The 15,848-nt window shown below is 43.9% G+C and overlaps 1 protein-coding gene across 1 annotated transcript in view; it reads right to left on the bottom strand.

The window, feature by feature from the left end:
* The window catches only part of si:dkey-225n22.4 (collagen alpha-1(XXI) chain), a 54,592-nt gene that overhangs the window by 37,331 nt on the left and 1,413 nt on the right, over positions 1-15,848 (bottom strand). The window contains exons 2-5 of the mRNA XM_014181134.2: positions 9,806-9,925; positions 6,890-7,026; positions 6,309-6,732; positions 5,544-5,709 (exon numbers count right to left, since the gene is read on the bottom strand). Of these exons, the coding sequence (XP_014036609.2) occupies positions 5,544-5,709; positions 6,309-6,732; positions 6,890-7,026; positions 9,806-9,884 (806 nt within the window). The 5' untranslated portion in view covers positions 9,885-9,925. The remainder of the gene's footprint in view (positions 1-5,543; positions 5,710-6,308; positions 6,733-6,889; positions 7,027-9,805; positions 9,926-15,848) is intronic.

Below are 15,848 nucleotides of genomic sequence, written 5' to 3'. Positions count from 1 at the left end.
TCTAGTGTCTGTGGCTGAAGGTAGTCCAAGTGACTCACCCAGGCTTCTAGTGTCTGTGGCTGAAGGTAGTCCAAGTGACTCACCCAGGCTTCTAGTGTCTGTGGCTGAAGGTAGTCCAAGTGACTCACCCAGGCTTCTAGTGTCTGTGGCTGAAGGTAGTCCAAGTGACTCACCCAGGCTTCTAGTGTCTGTGGCTGAAGGTAGTCCAAGTGACTCACCCAGGCTTCTAGTGTCTGTGGCTGAAGGTAGTCCAAGTGACTCACCTAGGCTTCTAGTGTCTGTGGCTGAAGGTAGTCCAAGTGACTCACACAGGCTTCTAGTGTCTGTGGCTGAAGGTAGTCCAAGTGACTCACACAGGCTTCTAGTGTCTGTGGCTGAAGGTAGTTCAAGTGACTCACCCAGGTGTAGACGTTCAGATTTTGAATTCAAGCTTGTCTTGTCACAGTCTTTAGCAGAAATAACAACGCCCCGTAACTGAGTCGATATTATTATTATTATTATTATTATATTTTGTTGATTTTATTCAGATCCCCATTAGCCAATGGCAACAGCTAGTCTTACAGGGGTCCGAAATTACAAAAAAATACATTATAAACAAAATACTTTACAATTGACATACATTTTAAAAACATTAACATGTAGTGTGTGTGTGTTTGTTACACATACATGTCAGTACATACACACAACAAGTAGATCACATGGGGGAGAGGCATTGTGTCGTGAGGTGTTGCTTTATTTGTTTATTGAAGGCAGGTTTGCAGTTCACTTGCTATATGAGATGGAAGGGAGTTCTATGCAATCATGGCTCTGTATAATACTGTACGTTTCCTTTAATTTGTTCTTGACCTGGAGAAAATACCTTGGTGGCATGTCTGGTGGGGTAAGTGTGTGTGTCAGTGCCGTGTGTAAGTTGACTATGCAAACCATTTGGAATTTCCAAGACATTAATGTTTCTTATAAAAACAAGAATCAATGCAGTCAGTCTTTCCTTAACTCTTAGCCATGAGAGACTGGCATGCATATTATTGATATTAGCCCTCTGATTACAATGAAGAGTGTCATAATTCCAGCCGTGTTGAAGAGACCAAACTGCAGCAGGTGAAATGTAGATACTCATCTTTTTAATATATAAGAGCAAAGTATCCACGGGAAAAACAATAAACAAAAACGACTAATAACAGGCTACGTACATACCAAAGACTAGCAGTGTTAGCACAACCACCCACGGCACTGTGCTACACCCTCCCTCCCCAACCCACCTATCCTGGAGGTGGCTCTGGTTCCGGCCTCCTGCCCTCCAGGTTGTAGGCAAACTCATTGGGGTCCGTGTCGTAGACAGACTCAATCCGTTGTGGATCGTGAGCAGGTTCCTTCATTTCCACGCTGTAGGCAGACTCATTCAATACACAGTCAGTCACATTCAGTTCTGAGTCGCAGGTAGACTCCCTCGGTTCCGGGTCGCAGGCAGACTCCCTCGGTTCCGGGTCGCAGGCAGACCCCTTCGGTTCCGGGTCGCAGGCAGACTCCTTCGGTTCCAGGTCGCAGGCAGACTCCCTCGGTTCCGGGTCGCAGGCAGACTCCCTCTTGTTCCGGGTCGCAGGCAGACCCCCTCGGTTCCGGGTTACAGGCAGGCCCCCTCGGTTCCGGGTCACAGGCAGACCCCTTTGGTTCCGGGTCGCAGGCAGTCTCCCACGGTTCCGGACTAGACACTGTTGCCGGATACTCTAGACTGCACACTGGTGCCGGATACTCTGGACTGCACACTAGTGCCGGATACTCTGGACTGCACACTGGTGCCGGATACTCTGGACTGCACACTGGTGCCGGGCTCTTGAGGCTGGGCCGACGCACTGGAAGCCTGGTGCGTGGGGCTGGTAGAGGTGGTACCAGGCTGAAGACACGCACCCTAGACACGCACAACCCGTCCTGGCTGGATGGAACTAACAGCCCTGTACGAGCGGGGTGCTGGTACAGGGCGAACTGGGCTGTGCAGGGGCCTGATGGTTGTCGTGCGTAGAGCGGGAGTAGGGTAGCCTGGTCCTAGGAGGCGTACCGGCGACCAGACGCGCTGCGCAGGCATCCTCCTACCAGGCTGGATGCCCACTCTAGCACGGCATCTGCGAGGGGCTGGAATGGCGCGCACCGGACTGTGCGTGCGTATGGGCGAGATAGTGCGCACCTCAGCGAAACACGGCACCCTCCACTCCATACGCTCCTCCGTGTACTCACGGGTAGCTGGCTTATGGTTCTTCCTAGGCCTAGCCAAACTACCCGTGTGCCCCCCCAAAAAAAATTATTGGGGGTGCCTCTCTGGCTTCCTCGCCAGTCGTGTACCCCGGTAGCGTTCCCGGTCCTCACCAGCCTTTCTCCACGGGCCCTCTCCGGCCAGAATCTGTTCCCAAGTCCATTTCTCATGAGTGTCCATGTCGAAGTCTATTTCCTCAGAATAGTCCATATATTCAGCGTCCTGCTCCCTTTTCCGCTGCTTGGTCTTGTTGTGGTGGGTGGTTCTGTCATAATTCCAGCCATGTTGAAGAGACCAAACTGCAGCAGGTGAAATGTAGATACTCATCTTTTTAATATATAAGAGCAAAGTATCCACGGGAAAAACAATAAACAAAAACGACTAATAACAGGCTACGTACATACCAAAGACTAGCCTCTATGGGCTAGGTGGGACGCCACTTGCAGCCTGTGGCGCGATTTTCAAAACCTTAAAAATCCTATTACTTCAATTTCTCAAACATATGACTATTTTACAGCTATTTAAAGACAAGACTCTCGTTAATCTAACCACACTGTCCGATTTCAAAAAGGCTTTACAACGAAAGCAAAACATTAGATTATGTCAGCAGAGTACCAAGACAGAAATAATCAGACACCCATTTTTCAAGCCAGCATATAATGTCACCAAAACCCAGAAGACAGCTAAATGCAGCACTCACCTTTGATGATCTTCATCAGATGACAACCCTAGGACATTATGTTATACAATACATGCATGTTTTGTTCAATCAAGTTCATATTTATATCAAAAACCAGCTTTTTACATTAGCATGTGACGTTCAGAACTAGCATACCCCCCCCGCAAACTTCCGGGGAATTCGCTAACATTTTACTAAATTACTCACGATAAACGTTCACAAAAAGCATAACAATTATTTTAAGAATTATAGATACAGACCTCCTCTATGCACTCGATATGTCCGATTTTAAAATAGCTTTTTGGTGAAAGCACATTTTGCAATATTCTAAGTACATAGCCCAGGCATCACGGGCTCGCTATTTAGACACCCGGCAAGTTTAGCACTCACCATAATCATATTTACTATTATAAAAGTTTGATTACCTTTTGTTGTCTTCGTCAGAATGCACACCCAGGACTGCTACTTCAATAACAAATGTTGGTTTGGTCCAAAATAATCCATCGTTATATCCGAATAGCGGCGTTTTGTTCGATGCGTTCCAGACACTATCCGAAATGGTAAAGAAGTGTCGCGCGCATGGCGCAATTCGTGACAATAAAATTCTAAATATTCCATTACCGTACTTCGAAGCATGTCAACCGCTGTTTAAAATAAATTTTTACGCCATTTTTCTCGTAGAAAAGCGATAATATTCCGACAGGGAATCTCCTTTTCGGCAAACAGAGGAAAAAAAATCACAAAGGCGGGGGCGGTCGGGTCACGCGCATAAGCCCAGAGTCCCTTGATCGGCCACTTGAGAAAGGCGATAATGTGTTTCAGCCTGGGGCTGGAATGACGACATTCTGTTTTTTCCCGGGCTCTGAGCGCCTATGGACGACGTGGGAAGTGTCACGTTAGAGCAGAGATCCTTAGTAAAAGATAGAGATGGAAAAGAAGTTCAAGAAATGGTCAGACAGGCCACTTCCTGTAAAGGAATCTCTCAGGTTTTGACCTGCCATTTGAGTTCTCTTATACTCACAGACACCATTCAAACAGTTTTAGAAACTTTAGGGTGTTTTCTATCCATATGTAATAAGTATATGCATATTCTAGTTACTGGGTAGGAGTGGTAACCAGATTAAATCGGGTATGTTTTTTATCCAGCCGTGTCAATACTGCCCCCTAGCCCTAACAGGCTAGCAGTGTTAGCACAACCACCCACAACCCCAAGTGACAAACATACTCCTAATTATATGACTCCCAATCAGGAACAACGATAACCAGCTGTCCCTGATCGGGAGCCACACAGACCCACATAGAAATATAACACCCAGAACACACATACACAGACATACTCTGCCACGTCCTGACCAAAACTACACAACAACACCCTCTGCTGGTCAGGACGTGACAAAGAGCAAGACATGCCACTCTGTTCTGGGCCAGCTGCAGCTTAACTAGGTCTTTCTTTGCAGCACTTGACCATATAACTGGACAATAATCAAGTTAAGATGAATCTAGAGCCTGCAGGACTTACTTTGTGGAGTGTGGTGTCAAAAAGCAGAGCATCTCTTTACCACGGTCAGACCTCCCCCCATCTTTACAACCATTGAATCAATATGTTTTGACCATGACAGTTTACAATCTAAGGTAACACCAACATCAACAGCCACAACATTCATTACCAGATTCAGCTGAGGTCTAGAACTTGGGGAATTATTTGTACCAAATACAATGCTCTTAGTTTTAGAGAAGATCAGGACCAGTTTATTATTGGCCACCCATTCTAAAACTGACTGCAACTTATTGTTTAGGTTTGAAATGATTTCACTAGCTGTGGTTGCTGGCACATATAGGGTTGAATCATCAGCATACATGGACTCACAGGCTTTGTTTAATGCCAGTGGTAGGTCATTGGTAAAAATAGAAAAGAGTGGAGGGCCAAGAGAGCTGCCCTGGGATACACCACACTTCACATGTTCAACATTAAAAAAGCTTCCATTAAAGAAACCCTCTGAGTTCTATTAGATAGATAGCTATTAGATAGATAGCTATGAATCTACGTATGTGTTATGGTTGAAAACGTTATTCAACATGATAATTATGGTCAATAATATCAAAAGCTGTACTGAAATCTAACAATACAGCTCCCACAATCTTCTTATTATGCCCTTTTTTAACCACTCATCAGTCATTTGTGTCAGTGGAGTACATGTTGAGTGCCCTTCTCTATAAGCATGCTGAAAGTCTGTTGTTAATTTGTTGACAGAGAAATAGCAATGTATCTGGTCAAACACCATTTTTTCCAACAGTTTGCTAAGAGCTGGCAGCTAGCTGATAGGTCGCTCTGATAGAACCAGTAAAGGCCGCTTTACCATTCTTGGGCAGCGGAATGACTTTGGCTCCCACCCGGGCCTGAGGAAAAAAACTTTGCTCTAGGTTCAGATTAAAGATATGGCATGTAGGAGTTGCTATAGAGTCATCGACCATCCTCAGTAGCTTTCCATCTAAGTTGTCAATGCCAGGAGGTTTGTCATTATTGATCGAAACAACAATATGAGATAAGTATGAGTTCAAAATAGCTAAGCAAAGGAATTGAGGACCATGGTTGATGTGGAGGTTGAAGGGGAGACCCACCTTGTATTCTCTGTGATGTCCGTTGAGGTGGTCAAGGAGAAGGCTGCCTCAGACACCAGAGAGCCTTGGATCTTCTTGGCCTTCTGGTGGATATTCATGCCCAGCATCAACTCAAAGCCCTTCTCATCCCTGGAGGCCACTGGGATACGCGTAGGACACACAGACTCTTTGGACAGGAAATGACATCACATACGTCTCAGTGTGCTGTGGCATATCTACCGTAGATACAATCTAGATTGTATTTGAACATGCATGCCAAACATTATAATTAACACATTTTGACTAGCTTCTCTTTGTAAGTAGTGAACGGGCTCCTATGGTTTCGTAAACGTTGTTGACAAATTTCCCTGCAATTGATGGTCAAACAATGCCTCCAGCTGCAGTGTGGTTGGCAACAGCGAGCGTATCACATCTGTTTCCTGTCACCATCTTTTCTAATGCCCTTTCTTGCCACCGCCACATGTCCCTGGTTTGGCTCCAGTGCCTGCGGCTTCCCACTTCACAGGGCATGAGTGGAGTGCAGCCTGCTTTCAGGGCAAACCTCCAGTCTCTTAAATAGGCACAGTAGCCGGGGGCCCCGCACGAGATGTGACCCAATTAATGCTTTCTGTACTCTTGCAACCCAAAAAGTGAAAGAAAATGTGAATGAAATCAAGGAAAAGGAATAGCGGCAACCCACCCTGGAGTCCTAAACCCACTGTTTGGGAAACTCTATCCTAGCACACCTCCAGGTAGCAGTACACCTCCTACCTTACACTCACTCACCCTCACACAGTCTCTGCTCCATGGAGTCTCGGATTCGGTCTATGTTGGCGTAGTCCTCGGCATTCAGCACGTAGGTCCCCTCCGGCTTGTTGGCGATGGACATCAGCTCTGAGGTGGTGATCTCGGTGCCCACTCCCACGGCGAACACAGTGATGCCTTGCGCCCGCGCCTCCACGCTAGCGTCCACCACATCATCCTGGGACTTCCCGTCCGTCACCACCACCGCAATGCGGTTCTTGACGGTGCTGGTGCGCTGCGAGGACGGGAATACGTGATCTACGGCGAACTTGATGGCTCGGCCCGTCTGAGTGTTCCCGCCCAGATAGCTGATGCCCTCGATGGCCTGGATGAGGTCCGGGCCACCGTGGTGCTTCCCCAGGGGGATCTCCAGACGAGGGGTGTCGCTATACTGCACCACGGCCACCTAGTTCAACATAGTCTTATTAGAATATGTCAAAACATTTAACCATTGTCAACTATGTCAACTATGCTGTCATATGTCACTTTCGGTGACATATTACGGTAACACTGTACCGGGCAACTTAAGGTGCAGTGTTACACATATTGGTTCTAAGTCTGACCTGTGAGTAGTGGGAGCTGATGTCGAAGCCGCTGGTGATGTTGACGAGCCAGCTCTTGGCCTTTTTGAAGTCGCTGTGGCCCACGCTCCACGAGCCATCTATGATGTAGACTAGGTCATTCACCGCCGTGCTGCAGCCTAGGAGGGGTGGTCACAGGTGTACACACACACACACACACACACACACACACACACACACACACACACACACACACACACACACACACACACACACACACACACACACACACACACACACAGAGTCATAGATACATTAATGTACATGTACACACACACATACACACACCTCAAAAAGAAGATATGATCATGTACAATGTCAAAGCTTTCCATATTTAGCTCCTAACATGTCCTTCGTAATCAGGGCCGGCCCTCCCATTAGGCAAGGTTAGGCCGCCGTCTAAGGCGGGACTTGAATTTGGAGCGGCATTTTGACAATTGGCTGCTGCCCCCCAGCGCCCCTGATCGGCTACTACACCGCCTGCGGCACCCCAGCCACCAGCTCATAGTGTTACCGCAGTTCCCGCTTCCACCCCATTCCCGCTTCTCCCGAAGTTCACTCCCACTATCCTTGGTAGCTATGGTGATGTGTGTGTTTATATGGGAGTATCCAATTGTGAAACATTAATAAAAATGAATCTGCCAATTAGATTATTGTATTTTCTTATGTTTGTGTGTGACGAAAACGATTAGTGATTAAGGCAGTAGCCTAACCTAGCTTGTTAACGTTAGCTAGCTACTACTAGTGGATATAATTTTAGCTAAAAGTGATCTATAGAGATTTGAAACAATTTGCTACCATGTCTAAGAGACAAAAACTATCAGGAAGTGAATATTTAAAAAAAACAATGAGAAAAGAGGCACAATATCTAACCAAAGAAATTCGCTGGTGAAATTTATCAGCGTGCAGCAAAGTCCATCATCCGGTGTGGAGAATGACAAGCCTACGAGGACAAGCCATTCATTCGCCGAGAACGATGAGCCCCCGTTCGCTGATTCTAGCAGCGAAGAGGGCAAACCGGAGGAGTCCGAGACATGCACGTCCACCGATGATGAAAAATCTCTGGCTGGACAAGAACAGGTGGTTGCACAAGGCCTAGCCACACCTCCAAACAATGCAAGCAAAAAACCTACTATCTTGGACCCAGACTCCCCGTCCCGGATGACACTACATCCGACTCCCAGACAATAAACATAAAAGATCCCGGTGAGTGGTAAAAAAAAATATAGGAATGGATCTTTACGGGATATGCTAGTGCAAAAGTTTTTGTTGGCCCACCACAATAGGAGGATGGCGAACGGGGAGAGAGTGGAGAGACCAAGGTCTGTCTATTCCAAGCAAAACGATGCAGCCTTCTGTTTTTGCTGCAAACTTTTTGCTGCACACGAGTGCAAATATGCGCTGGTCAGGGATGGAACAAGAGACTGGAAGAATCTGTGCCACCTCCTCAGCTCGCATGAGAAGTCGCATGACCACCTAGATACTTTCCAGAGGTGGAAGGAGCTGGAGATCAGGCTGGTGTCCAAGCACCACAGCAGAGGAAAGAGGCCACTAGGTGGAGACAAAATAAATAAATTGTTGAAACTGATGTTGGACAATCAAATTCGATATGTAAATAAACGAACCTCGTTAAGGCTGGGTCATTGACATAAAGCTTATTTTACACTGCTCCAGCGAAACGAGGCCCGCCATGCATTTATGAAAGCAGTTGTTTCCAAAGCTCAAATGATCTTAATCTGTTTTACAGTCCTACAGAAATATTAAAATATATGTTAAATATGTTATATAAAAGTGATACTTTTATTTTAATTGTAACAATTATGGGGCCGTGCCATGTGTGATAACAGGTGGAATATACAAGAAACTTGTTTTCCTGCTATAGGTAGTATGTTGCATAGTGATAGCAACATTGTAACTCTCCGATGCAGGGGTTAAAGATAATTGGAGCTTATTTCTTCATCTTCCAAAAAATAAGTGGTAAACCTACCTGTTTGACAGACACAATTATCTTATCCATAGATGTCAGTATAGCCAAATACTCCAATACTGTCGAATGCACTGATTAAATACCTTCGTGTCTGGGAAGGGCTTGGTGTGTTTGACTAAAACCAGGGCTCAAATTGAGTGAGGGTATCACATACCCTTTGTTAAAGAGAGGGCAAAAATGATATATATTGTTTGCTTTATATTTTGAAATAAATACATAAATGTATCCAGATTATATCAAGCGTTCTTTAACAATGCTTAACTCGGTGATGCCTTATGATATAAACAAGCTCTAAAATGCCCCCGAAAGACGCGACTCCAATGCATATGTGATACATTGATTCCTCTCTATGACAATCTGAAGCTAAACTGCAGCCTATAATATTCGAGGAGATAAAAACACTTGACTTTGCTATTCTGTCCCTATTAAGCTTTTCTCTTTCTGAAAAGAAAACAACGTTTGTTTAAACCCAGGCAGCTTTTAAGGAAGCACTTCTGTTGTTGGGTTATACAACGGACGAGTAGCCAGCAGTTGAAGCTTACAGTTTTCTGCGTCAGTGGAGCCTCTGTCTGGGTGGAAAGGTAACTTTTGAAAGTGCCATGCTTAGATTCATAAGGATGTCTAAAACGTAATTATTTTTTGTCTCGCCTACGGCGCAGAACGTCCAGGGCATTGGTGATTTTATCAACGTAATCAGATTGAAAATATTAGACTATGTTATTGACATCGAACTGTAGAAAACAAATTGGCCCAAGGCCAAACCTATGGGTGCGGCAGATTTTTGTCTCGCCTAGGGCGGCAGAACGTCCAGGACCGGCCCTGTTCGTAATTTGAGATGCAAGGTTTAACCTGCATGTTTTCTACAGAACAGATTAGACATACCATACCAAATGTAGACATACTGTACGTACCAGCTCGGATATCCTCCTCTATTGCCTGTAGACATGCCAGAAACAGCAGCATAGTCAGTGACCTTAATGTCCACGCCATTGTTCTTTAAGAGGTGTGTGTCCCGGTCCAGTCTTCACAGTCTGAAATTAATACTTTCACAGTTGAGAAATGCATGTTTATAATTTACAGTATGTAAATCAACAGATTGAATTTCGGATCAGAGAATGTCAGGGAGATGTGAAACGTCAAGAACAAACAGCAGTTTGATATGTGCAGATGTCGAAGTAAGCTGTTCTGAGATTTCATGTCAACTCTCATTTCAGACCTGAATGTCATATTGTCCAACCGTAATCATATGTAAAAACCCTCTATATGCTATCAAAATACAAAACAGCATTCACAATGTACAGTAGCCTGTGAATTTAATTGGACTGTCACTGAAATACCTAACACCATTACTGTTTAGAATGGGCCTGTGGTACACCCACTCATTCATATGCCTGTTCTTCCGAGAGTCTGCCGTCTCTTTTTACAAGAGAGAATGTTGTGCTTCTCAGCTCTGTTTTGTTTCATGCAGTGTGTGGGACACATGCGTCAGATGAGCAACCAGGCAAACTCTAAATAATGTACATAAAAAAGGACCTGAATAAAACAGCATGTGTCAGGAAATTGTACTTGTACGCCCATGGGCTGAAAACAAGAACCTCTCTCCCTCTCCCCCTAAAATCAGTTTTTTTCTTCCCCGACCCTTAAAAAAATGTCTTGGTAAGGGAGACATTTTACATTATGCCATAAGCCATGTGGTCTGTTTTTTTATATTTTTTTGGTGGGGGCCAGCCCACTTTCATTTAGCCTAAAACCATTGCCCCACCGACCACAGGCCTCAGCCAAAGAAAATAACAATGTAGGCAGAACGCTAGAGAACACAACACGAAAATAAACATGGCATGCTGCAGTGTGTTGGCAGGCAGTCTGAAGACAGGGGCGGGACGGCACACAGACACACGTCTCTCTATGCGGTGGATGTCAGTCGTGGCCAGAATGCTTCCTCCCTCCACATCAAATCCTTCTCCTCTACGATGTCATTTGAATGTCAATAGACATTCTCTTCTTTTTTTTAAGTCTGATCAAACAAGCATTGAGTTGTTCTGCTTCAAGTCACGGTATTGAGCCATGTATTTCAGCAAACAGCTTTGAGACCAAGTGAATAACATGTTTGTTAACATGGGGGTTCTGAGTCACAGGGATATGTAACTCTCAAGCTGTCGAGACGGTAAGTTCTTTTGAGGTAAAGGAGTGGCCTGAGTTCAAGTATCAGACACAGGGGTAAAGAGAAAAAAAAAAGAGTCAAATGTGTCCAATGCTGGCCTCCATTCACTACTTCTCCAAGCGGTCTTGTAAAATGGTAGTACAGGTAGTAAAATGTTACAGCCTGGCTGTAACTGCAGGTCCTAGGAGAGGGCACTCAGGACATTCCCAGGGACATGGGAAGTCAATTCCCTCGTAAATCATCTGTGTGCAGCGTTTCCCTCCATCTCACTACAGTGATGGTTCCACTAAACCTGCAAATCATCCATCAGTGGTAAACAGAGCACCAGAACTGTAAATCAGGCATAAAAACTAAAAATATATAAATACATTGTGGCTTGTTTATGAATCAATCACTGAGAAGCGACTTCACATCCGTCACCAAGAACATGTAATAATCTCCCTGGCTTTATGTCCTACACAGTCAATTTGCGGCTGTTCTCGGTGTTGAGGTAAAAAATGTTGTGCGTGTTATGTCTACCTGAGTGTTGATTATAGTGGTGTTAACACCAGTGGGATTTAAATTGACGCCACCTATAGTGAAAAAAATAAAGTGTTTCACAATGGAATCAATTTATGTTAATCCTGTTGGAGTGAAAAAGACGTGGGAGGGGCCTCTTTATCATATTTCCCAGCATGCTTTGTTGAAGGTTTATTTTTAGAACAGTTTGTTTTAATATACAGTACCAGTCAAAAGTTTGGACACACCAACTCATTCAAGGGTTTTTCTCTTTTTTAACTATTTTCTAAATTGTAGAATAATAGTGAAGACATCAAAACTATGAAATAACACATATAGAATCATGTAGTAACCAAACAAGTTTTCAACAAATCAAAACATAGTTTGTATTTTAGATTCTTCAAAGTAGCCACCCTTTGCATTGATGACAGCTTTGCAATGCAATCTAATACAATATATAAGTGGTTGTAATTATTGCTCTCGTTACTGAGATGGTTGTTCCAATTTAGATGGTTTAGGTAGTCTTTTATGACGAGTTCATCACCATAGCACTCATTCTAAATTTAAATTGTGGGTGATAAAAATGATAATTATTATAATGTGGCGGAAGTTAGCCTGGCAGGTAGGAGCGTTAATTACTGGTCCAATGCTCCTACCCGCCAGGCTAACTGCTGCTGCATTATAATAATTATAACCGAAAGGTTGCTGGATCAAAACCCGAGCTAACAAGGTAAAAATCTGTCATTCTGCCCCTGAGCAAGGCAATTAACCCACTGTTCCCCAGGTGCCGATGATGACGATTAAGGCACCTCTCTGATTCAGAGGGGTTGGGTTAAATACGGAAGACACATTTCAGTTGAATGCATGACTCGGTATCCCCCTTTCCCTTCCCTAATTGTTGAAAATCCTCCCTATGGCTGGATTCCAATAGGAATACCAGCATATTGTGACCTGCAGGGGGGCATAACTAAAGGCCTTATGAAATGTATAATGTAAGGTCATGAAGGGTTTACTTTATATTGAAATACATTCACTTAGGCTGTCACTTGTCAAAGGCTTCAGGTCTGAAGATTAATGAATGCAACAACCATCTCTCTGTAACTAACAAACACAGTCATGTGTGGGTAATTCGAAATGTTCACTCGAAATGCACCCTGGGAAATATGCAAATAAGGCATTACACCCTACAGTGTTAAAACACCCCCCCCAAAAAAAAAAAACATTATAACACTGTAACACTACATGTGTTATTCCCTAAAACTGAGAAAGTGTAACAGCATCAGTTCTAATAAAGTGTTCATTTAAATCTGAATTTGCAACACCCACGGTGTTAGGGACCTAACACTCTGGGGATGTCAGTTTATCAGCACATTGAAAAGTGTTAGTTTAACACTATTTGAGATGGTCACCTATAATTTCAAAGAAAGTGTTACATTTAACACTGTGGGTGTTAAAATTCTGATCACAAATTTGCTTTGTAGATGTGTCTCCTGTCTTGACCCAATATCTTCTAACTGACATCCTAATCTTCGCACTTGATTATAAAACTTTCCACATTAGTCCTGTTTTGCAAGGACAATGAACAATGCTAGGGATTATGCACACTCGCTGTTGATCAATCCTCACTTCACTGGCACAGTATACATGACATACCGCCATGCCACCTCTCTCTCTCTCTCTCTCTCTCTCTCTCTCTCTCTCCACAGCCACGCGTGCCTGTTTGCTTGCATTGCATGATGTAATACGCTCAAAATAACCATCCGGTTTTAATGGTGGGAGCAGCTGATATGTTTCTCCATTGAGTGTGAGGGTGTTGGGTATTTGGCTGGCTTAATAGTGGGGAACCCTGAGATTTCCCTCCAGATGTGTAATGGTTGTGGTGTAATGCTTGTGGTGTAATGGTTGTGGTGTAATGCTTGTGGTGTAATGGTTGTGGTGTAATGGTTGTGGTGTAATGCTTGTGGTGTAATGGTTGTGGTGTAATGGTTGTGGTGTAATGGTTGTGGTGTAATGGTTGTGGTGTAATGCTTGTGGTGTAATGCTTGTGGTGTAATGCTTGTGGTGTAATGGTTGTGGTGTAATGGTTGTGGTGTAATGGTTGTGGTGTAATGCTTGTGGTGTAATGCTTGTGGTGTAATGGTTGTGGTGTAATGGTTGTGGTGTAATGGTTGTGGTGTAATGCTTGTGGTGTAATGGTTGTGGTGTAATGCTTGTGGTGTAATGCTTGTGGTGTAATGCTTGTGGTGTAATGCTTGTGGTGTAATGGTTGTGGTGTAATGCTTGTGGTGTAATGGTTGTGGTGTAATGGTTGTGGTGTAATGCTTGTGGTGTAATGCTTGTGGTGTAATGGTTGTGGTGTAATGGTTGTGGTGTAATGGTTGTGGTGTAATGCTTGTGGTGTAATGCTTGTGGTGTAATGCTTGTGGTGTAATGGTTGTGGTGTAATGGTTGTGGTGTAATGGTTGTGGTGTAATGGTTGTGGTGTAATGGTTGTGGTGTAATGGTGCTTTTCAACCGAAGGCCATCTGTGTGTTTTCCTATGTACTAAATCCACAAGTTCCCTACCATAGCTTGTGGAAATTCCTCATCACACATGAAAATGAACAAATCTGTCCATCGACTGAGGTTTCCTGTTTTCTCTGCGCTTACACATTTTGCGCCAAAAGCCATCAGTAAAAGCGAGCTAGACAGGTCAATGGTAAAAGCGTTAAAATCTCAGCATTCGTCTGTTGTGAAGAAAGATGCATTTTGTTCAGGCTCCATAACATTGGTTGAATGTGGCAAGATGGCCTCAAGATGGTCACAGTTATGGATTGGCCTCCATTATGGCTTAAGAAATAATGTTGTGTTTGAGTGATGTTGTAACCAGTCAAACTCAATAGCTCTTCTTTGTCTTCTTCCCTTCATTTACACTGACGTGAAAGAACTGAACTGGTCAAATTGCATTCCTTGTAGGCACCCATAATATGGAGAGGAAATGAGAAGAAGCTGAGATACTCCCATTGAGATGCTCACCATTCAATGAGAACTAACTGGAACATTTCCTATGAATGCCTTTTTTCATAATACATTAAAAGTGTGTTTATAATGCCTTATGACCTATGCATAAAAAACGTCCCTCTGAGACGGGCTGAAGCATTAGAGCAGACTCTTTTTCTTTCCTTGCTGCGTCCATCCAGGCGGGCACAACAACATCAGCAGCTATAAATTCCACATGGGCCTCTCCTAGTGAAACACATCAGTCATTACACAGATGATTTACACACGCATGGCATAGCGGCAAGTCTTGAACCTGAATTGCTTGGAGCCTCACGGAACATTTGGGAATCACTGGTGCGGTCAGTGCAACCACTCCCATTACAATCAATTACATCATCTTATTAACACTTACACTATGTCTTTATTCAGCATTCTCCTTTCACTCATCTCAATGTGGATGAATAAACATGAAGGTAGCTAAACCGCACTGGGGCACCATTGTGAATACAAAAATGCTAATTGATTCTATCAAGGATGTAATGAACTACATTAATGAGATTAGTGTGTGTGTGTGTGTGTGTGTGTGTGTGTGTGTGTGTGTGTGTGAGAGAGAGAGAGAGAGAGAGAGAGTGACTGAGTGCATAAAGAGATCTCTGGGAATTGATGCAGCAAAACCCATTGTCAATTGAACAGTGGCGTTCTAGGGGAGAGCTGGCTTTTAGTCCTACTAAAATGATTGCAGATTGCTGCAATTCCTTAGGGACTTGGCACAGTACAATAGGCTACATGGAGGACCTACATTAAAAACACTGATAAACCGAGATTGCCGTGTTTATAATTCAAACCGATTTTCCCCATGACTTCGTACATATTCTCGTGAGGCACTGTTCATTGTTGTTGAGTGAATTCACTAGGAATGACAATACACTTTATGAAGGGGTTCCTTGAGTGGCGCATCGTCCGGGGCAGGGGAGGGTTTGGCCGAGGTAGGCCGTCATTGTAAATAAGAATTTGTTCTTAATAACTGACTTGCCTAATTAAATAAAGTTTTAATAAATCAAGTAGGTTGTTGTCACCTTTTGAAGAACATATCCATCAGTCATCCATGTTCAGTTGGTCCCTGAAATATCATGCAGGGATATCTTGCATTTTAGGTCCTATATTTGTCCATCTGTATCCACTCGACTCCTAACGTCATATTTAATCCCTACACTGCCAGAAAATGTGGCTTCTTCAGTTTACAGAACAGCCTTCTTCAGATTTCAGATATGTAATCATTTCAGCTGCAAGACACATTGGCCATGGTTGGAGGAAGG

Source organism: Salmo salar, chromosome ssa29 (genome assembly GCF_905237065.1).
Source record: "Salmo salar chromosome ssa29, Ssal_v3.1, whole genome shotgun sequence".
In the NCBI taxonomy this organism is placed as follows: Eukaryota; Metazoa; Chordata; class Actinopteri; order Salmoniformes; family Salmonidae; genus Salmo; species Salmo salar.
This window is presented reverse-complemented; position numbering and strand designations above follow the sequence as displayed.